Genomic DNA, 7,632 nt, shown 5'->3' with positions numbered 1-7,632 from the left:
ACACTCTCACACACACAGGCCTCTAGCTGAATTTGAGTAACTCAAGCTGGTAATTGGGCTTGAATGGAGACTCAGTTTCTCTCTCAGGACGGGTGTGTTTATTGGCTCGTCTTTCTTTTGTTCCACTGACACACTCTCACACTCACACTCACATATACTTCTGCTTGGACACACTCAAGAGTTACACCTGAGACACCACCACTGGTCTACTTAAAGGAACAGTGCGCCTAATTAATATGACAATCCAGTCATTAGTTTTCATATTTATATTTGTTTTGTTTTGTTTTGTGGTGACGCCTTATTTTAGTGTGCTTGTTACACGTGTACTTACCATAGTAATAACAGTAAATTATGCATAATTACATGCAACTAACCCTAAACCAAACCCTAAACCTAACTCTAACCCTATAGTAAGTACATGTTGTTAATTAACATTACTCAGTACTTACATGTATAATTACACTGCAACAATGACACCTTAAAATACAGTGTAACATTAAAAATAAACATATAGATATCGGCTGATACAGATATGGTGGCTGATATATTGTGCATCACTACTATTTTTGTATTTTACTGTTAAAACAACTGGAAAGTCAATCATTCAGCACTACAGAGCGCAACAGTCCAGTTCCGGAAGTAAGAACTCAATTCATTTTCTCTATTAGGAAACGTTTTTTTTACGATAACTTATAATTCTTTATAGAAAGCTGTACTGCGAGATACGAGGTTGTTCATTGATGGTATTTGCTTCTGCTGAAGCAGTTAGCCTACATTATTTCAACTTATTTATTAAAATGTCATATTTAACAGTGGAATTAATGATTTTGTAGACATTTCGAACAATCAGAGAGTCGAAACAAGATGCGCCAAAATATATATATAATATATGCATATTTTGCAATTAACTGCATTTATACATAATCAACATTTTTAAATGAGTAATTTTATATTTCTCCATTGCTTTCAATTTCATTATGCTGTTTGCAATGCCTCATGGGATTGTAGTTGTTTCCCCTCACCAAGTCTTTTTGTCAGATTTTCAACAAAAAAAATCCTTCAAATCAAAGTTAGTAATTTTGTGATCCTCCTAAAACTAGAGAAAACTAATGAAAAAAATACAAATGGAAAAAATACTTCCGGATATAACGCCGCTGGAAAAGTGTGCGGGCACTAATGCACTGTACAGAAGTTTAGCCAACTATGATGATAAGTGTACATTAAAAATCTTGTGTGTTCTGCAAAGGAAAGAACATCATAAAGTTTGCACAGCTGTAAGGTTTTGTCTGTCTTGTGTTTATCCAGACACGTCCTGATGCGCCGTCCACCTGCTACCACCCATGAGACCGCGACAGAATGAGCTCTAATCAACTCTGGTTCACACACACAGACACACGGGAAATACGGAATATTAAAATACGAATAATCATTCAGGACAATTCACATATTACACTATAACTGCATTATGGCGCTGCAATTGTTTTGTAAGGGATGGTGATGGAAAGAGAAGCATGCGCTGAATGTACCATAGTAAAACACACCCATGCTGAGAAATAATTAATACATGAGAGTTAATTAACACCTGAAGTTAATGACAATCGTCACATATGTGAGGTGAGACAAGGCTCAGCGTTACTATAGCGACGGATCCAGACAGAGGCTGATAGGAACTGGGTCACCAGCAGACTGAGAAGAAGTGATGCTGAACCTGCGCAAAAGATCGAGTCCTCAAACGTGTTTCTGAACATACGGCGAGTCCGTCTGAGTCGGCCCGGACGCAGTCACACAGATCGTGTTGCTGTCAAGATAACAACATTTCAGTCGGTACCAATACCAGTAAACACCTCATGGTTCTCAGTACCAGTTTCAGTAGCAAAGCTCTACCCTGTTTTTAAGTAAAAAAATATTACAGAAATTAAATGAGTAAATCAATGTTGTTTTCGTTAACTAAAACTAAAACAAAAAAAATATTTAAATACTTCTGAAATAAAATATAAGTTGAAAAACTGAAATAAGGTCATGCTGAAGTGCTAAAATTACTAACTGAAATATAAACATTAATTAAAGTAAAAAACTAAAACTAATAAAAATGAAAAAATCACATAACAAAATGACTAAAAATTAAACTAAAATTTAAAAAACTTTAAAAAAGGTGTGTGTGTGAGTGAGAGGAGAGCGAGTGTGTGTGTGTGTGTGTGTGTCTGTGTGCGTGAGTGCTAGTGTGTGGAGTGTGATTGTCTGTGTGTGTGAGTGTGAGAGGAGAGCGACTGTGTTTAAGTGGGAGTGTGTGTGTGTCCTGTTTGGCATTTAAACAGAGAGCATGAAGCTTGGCAAAGTACAGACCCTAAACTGGACTTCTCTTTAATTCTCTCTCTCACACACACACACACAGCTGTGAGCCGGACAACGGAAACTTGGACCTGACAGAGAAAGGCAGATTGAGCTCTCTCTATGTGTGCCAGACTGCATGCTGGGTAGAATCTCAGTGTCCTTCATTACTCACAGCCCTGAGAAACTGACTCCTCCACATCACCAACTGGACAGAGTCATGACAGCTCATCACACAGACACACACACACACACACACGCTCTTCATTACAGGTCCTCTTCATCAGCCGAGACTAATCCGCTCTATATGACTGAAGCACAGCATTACAAAACATCAATCACTACAAACCACATTCATAATCACAAACCATGGTTAACAATTTACAAGGTTTCATTTGTTAACATTAATTACCTAACAATGAACAATAGTTTAATAGCATTGAATGTTAATCTCAAAATGTACAAATTAAATATTGTCTGTTAAAGGCCCACTATGTAACTAGCATGGTAAAAACATGGTACTCGCGGTAAATCAAGAAAACAAGTTTTAAACATGAAGACTAACTGTGTTGAGCTGCATAACAATGATTAATTTTCTTCAAGGAATGTATCCACAGTTCCTCGCCCTGTCTAATAAAACACATAATATATTAAAGCGTCTTTCTATGGTTTCTACAAACTAAAACTGGAAATCGAGGGTAACGTGTGTATGATGTCATTGATGGGCGTGTCCTGGTTAAAACTGCTCATTTCTCTGGATTTAAACATTCTTACAAACATTTGGGATAATGCAAGTACACAAATCAAACAAAATATATAACATGGTTCAAGTGGTTTTTGGATATTTTGATTCCAAAAAAAACTTACATAGTCTGCCTTTAATATAAGCCAATGCACTGTAAACTAATGTGACATTTTCTATTAACTTAACTAACAAAAATGCAGTAAAATGTATTGTTCATTATTAGTTCATATGATCAAATGTTAGGAATCTGTTAACTGCGCAGACTAAATGTATAATCGATTACAAATATAAAAAGATATATATATATATATATATATATATATATATATATATACACACACGTTACAGGGGGTCTATTTTTCCCCAAGAATTTGATTATTAAACATGTTTTTAATAACCTCTCACTTCATCTCAGAGCTCATGTCTGCTTTGAAAGCTCTATATGTTATCGCTAAAAATCAATGTGGATTTGAGCTTGCGGTCTCGTTCTATAGGGGTTTTATATAAGTGAGGCGGTCAGCGGGCCTATAATGGACACACTCACTCAGGACTAGGGGTGTCACCATATATCGCAATACAAAAATGCAACAAAATGTATCGTGCATAGTGACAATATTATGTATTGTGTATAGTTCACCAAAAATAATTCAAGTTTACAGAGTTTTAGTGTCAGAACTACATTAAACTACTATATATAATGTTGAATATAATGTATAATGATGTAATGGAGGAATATTTGTGGGTTCTGATAATGCCAAATGTCTTAAGTTACCAGTAAAAAGTGGCTTACATTATTTTAAATATATCTAATCAGTGACAGTGAAAGCATGTTCGTCTAAAATAATTCTGTTTTCAGCTTCAGAATCATGAATATTGTTATTCTGGTGTCTCTATTGTCCTGTGCTTTGGGTTTCCAGCACCAAGTCCAAGTCTATTCATTTACACACACAATGTAATACCAAATTTAGCATTTTAATCAACAGTGCATTTTTTGTTAACCTTTTATCATATGTCTTGGAGTATCACAATAATGTCGTATCGTGAGTTCAGTATCGTGATATGAGGGTATTTTTACAGCCTCCTCAGGAGTCAGGAGCCTGTTTATTTAATTGAGGCACGATTAAAAACAGCCAAGAGTCATGGGACACACAAGTGAGAGAGGAAATGTGATAAATAAAGCTAAACAAACCCAACAGAACCCTGCTGTGCTTTATATTGACCACCATCATAGATCTCTAACTTGTCTAATTGATCGGCAATGCTCTATTTAACACACACACACACTCGAAACACCCTTCCTCTCAGTCTGGAACGGCTGCCCTGCCCCTGGTCCAATATCACTCACATGTGTTTCTGCGTCATCCAATCAGATTCCTGTAACATGGGTTTAATGGCTTTCTAGGTAATGTTATTTGATCCAGCTTTAAGCTGCATTATTTTATAGACTGCAGCTATTTCTGGCTTATGGCAAAATCCCTGCACGTCTGATGAGTTTTTTTGGCCGCAGGAATCTGAGAAACATCTGTAACACATTTACTGTACGGTGTTACGCACGGCAGATTTACACAACAGCTTTGTAACGCTTTACTCACCGGCGGCGGATCTGTGTTTTTATAAGGACACACATCAACATCTCAGCATCTGTCAATCCGTATTCAAAGAACCAATACTTCTCATACAGTCAACAAAAACTACATATATACAAAATATACCACCAAATATTACAAATGTGGCTACATCCCCTGTTTGATGTCACGACATCAATAAATGACAGTAATGTGAAAAGCTAAAACTATTTAACATAAATCATGCATAATTGTTATGCATGCAGCTTTTATGATATACAGTATTGGTCAAAAGTTTGAAAACATTACTATTTTTAATGTTTTTGAAAAGAAGTCTCTTCTGCTCATCGAGCCTGTATTTAATTGCAATATTAATACAATTTTAAACAGCTGTTTTCTATGTGAATATATAGTAAAATATAATTTATTCCAGTGATCAAAGCTGAATTTTAACCTGTGATACTTTTTTCAGGATTCATTGACAAATAAAAAGTTAAAAAAGAACAGCATTTATTTAAAATAGAAATCTTTTGAAACAATATACATACCATCAAAAGTTTGGAGACAACAGTGATAGCAAAGATTGATATTGTTGGAAAAATTTATATTTTAAATACATGTTGTTCTTTTTAACTTTTTATAATAAATTCAGATAGAAAACAGCTATTTTAAATTGTAACAAATGCAACCTTGATGAACATAAGAGACTTCTTTTAACAAAACTGGTCCTGTTAGTAACCAGGTTAAATAACTCTTCTCTGGATATAATCCTGGAATGACAACAAACTAAACTAAACTAAGGTGTTTGACTAGTGAACCTGACTGGAGGAGTGTTGTGAATGCTTTCCCAGTGGATGTGTGTACCCGTGTTGTTGTGGTTGTTCGCGGGCAGCAGAGCGCTGAGCAGCACCGGGTGGGTTTTCTCCAGAGCCCAGCAGAACTCCTGGAAATGATCCCTCTCCTTCTTCTCCACCAGAGTCTTGAGGAGCAGATGAACCTTCTCGGCGGAGCTGGAGCAGTTTCTGTCGAGCTCCGCTCGCTCGGCCGGGCTCAGACTCCCTGACTGGGCCAGCAGCTCCAGAACCCGGTCCACATCTGTGACGGACTCCGACAACTTTTCCTGGCACTGCTCTAACAACTCTTTGTGCTTGGGATCCATCACACCCGGTCCGCCCGCTACAGAACGACACAAATCGCTGAAAACAACGACGCTCCTGTTAAAGAGTTTTTTGTGTGAGATTGAAAGAAGCAAGAAGCCATATTTGCGACTTTAGGAGAGACTCCAACGGTTTTTTTTCTTCTTCTTCTTCGGCTCCGGAGAGTCTCACATCTTTGCCAGTTCTCGGTTTCAAATAGATTGACGGTCGTCTGACGGCGCTCGTAACTTTAACTCGCTTTCGATCATTTTAAATTTATTATAAAGTTTGACAGTTTATCACAAATTATCGCCGTAACTCCAATGATCAGAGGTGCGGCGGAGCTCCGCCATGACTCCACAACTCCGCAGCTGCTATCATCTGCCAATCAAAGCCTCAGAGGGAGGGTCACGGAGAATGGGGCGGGGCTCCCGCCTGCCAATCAAACCGGTTCAACGAGAGGGGAACGAGAAAGGGGCGTGGCTGCTACATGCCACTTAAAGCGGTTAAATCAGTCTATGGGTTAAATGGGAGGGGAACCAGAGAGGGGCGGGGCTTCCGATAAAACACCTAGGCGTTCACTGGCGAGATTATTTCATTATTAACAGATGAGTACAAAGTAACAAAACACTTTCATGTTGTTGTTTTTTCTTTTATGCTTTTCCTGTAATCATCAACTCTTAGATAATGATGTCATCTCTCTAAAACCGTCTGAATATAAACATGTGTCCCAATGTTATTTTTGTGAGTTCATATTAAATGCCTGATGATTATTAATTAAAATTTCACTCAGGAATGACCTGTGGTGTGACCATGCTATAATTCATCTAAAACTATTTTAAAGTTATTTTAAAACTTTTTTTTACATTTGTACTGTTAAAAATTCAGCCAACAAAACTGATTAACTCAAAAACTGTATTTAAAAATGGTGGAAAGGTGTATAAAATATAGTCACATGCATAAGGTGTAGGCTATGTTAATGTTAACCTAGAATCTTGGTGTTAAAAATCCACAAATCCATATGTTTATAAGGTAAAGCTGAGAAAATAAGACAACCATTGCTCCTGTTTGTTTCCTGTTGCCAAGGTTATTTGGCATTTTATCTGGTTGTGGATAAACCGTAAAGTCCACAAAGCACAGAATATGATATTTAGGACATGGTGCGAGATCTAATGTTTGATTTTCCATTGTTAACTCTTGTGTTGTGTAATGTGTAACCTGAACGATGCCCAACACACACTCACTGTCCACAGAAAACACATACAATAAAATAAGCATTGCAGCTCATAAACCATTAAAGCAAAAGGAAGTAGGCTATTTTAATAAACAGATTTTAACTTATAAGAAACATATTCACTTAATATAACTTCAATTACAGGATGTTCATAAAGAATTGATGGTAAGCAAACGTCAGTTTGAAGTTCATTTTCATATTTTTAACTTTTTATGTCTTTTAAAAAATATTTCAAAAATAATATCTTTGGTATTTTGATATGATCAAACTGATCCACGTACTTTGAGCAAATAGAGCGACACAAATCAACAAACAACACAAATCATCACAGAATCCATCAAATTATTACTGATGATGTTTGTGCTGCTGCTGATTTCCCTCCAAAATGATGTCACTTCCTGTCAGGTGATGTCATTAAGGAACTGCGATTTTACTAAATAAAAGACTAATGGGATTGAATGCGTATGCATATTTATGTTTCAATTAAGGATTTGATTGATTCCATAAATTATCAGTTTTTCATTGTTGAAGTTTATTGTGTAGTGCGGAATACAGTAACAAGACAAAAATGAACATCCACTCAAAATGATTTCAAATCTTTAATGTTTCTATGAAGGGACATGA

At 36.5% G+C, this 7,632-nt stretch overlaps 1 protein-coding gene across 2 annotated transcripts in view; it reads right to left on the bottom strand.

The window, feature by feature from the left end:
* dlg5b.1 (discs, large homolog 5b (Drosophila), tandem duplicate 1) overlaps positions 1-6,164 on the bottom strand; it is a 47,053-nt gene extending 40,889 nt beyond the window's left edge. Inside the window, exon 1 of one of the 2 annotated variants that reach the window (XM_077230874.1) lies at positions 5,503-6,164. In XM_077230874.1, the coding sequence (XP_077086989.1) occupies positions 5,503-5,797 (295 nt within the window). In that variant the 5' untranslated portion in view covers positions 5,798-6,164. The remainder of the gene's footprint in view (positions 1-5,502) is intronic. The other variant, XM_077230873.1, reaches the window with a different exon arrangement.
* Between the last annotated feature and the right edge of the window lie 1,468 nt (positions 6,165-7,632).

This window comes from Siphateles boraxobius, unplaced genomic scaffold (assembly GCF_051911475.1).
Source record: "Siphateles boraxobius isolate OS27281-9 unplaced genomic scaffold, OSU_SipBor_1 151, whole genome shotgun sequence".
Taxonomy (NCBI): domain Eukaryota; kingdom Metazoa; phylum Chordata; class Actinopteri; order Cypriniformes; family Leuciscidae; genus Siphateles; species Siphateles boraxobius.
This window is presented reverse-complemented; position numbering and strand designations above follow the sequence as displayed.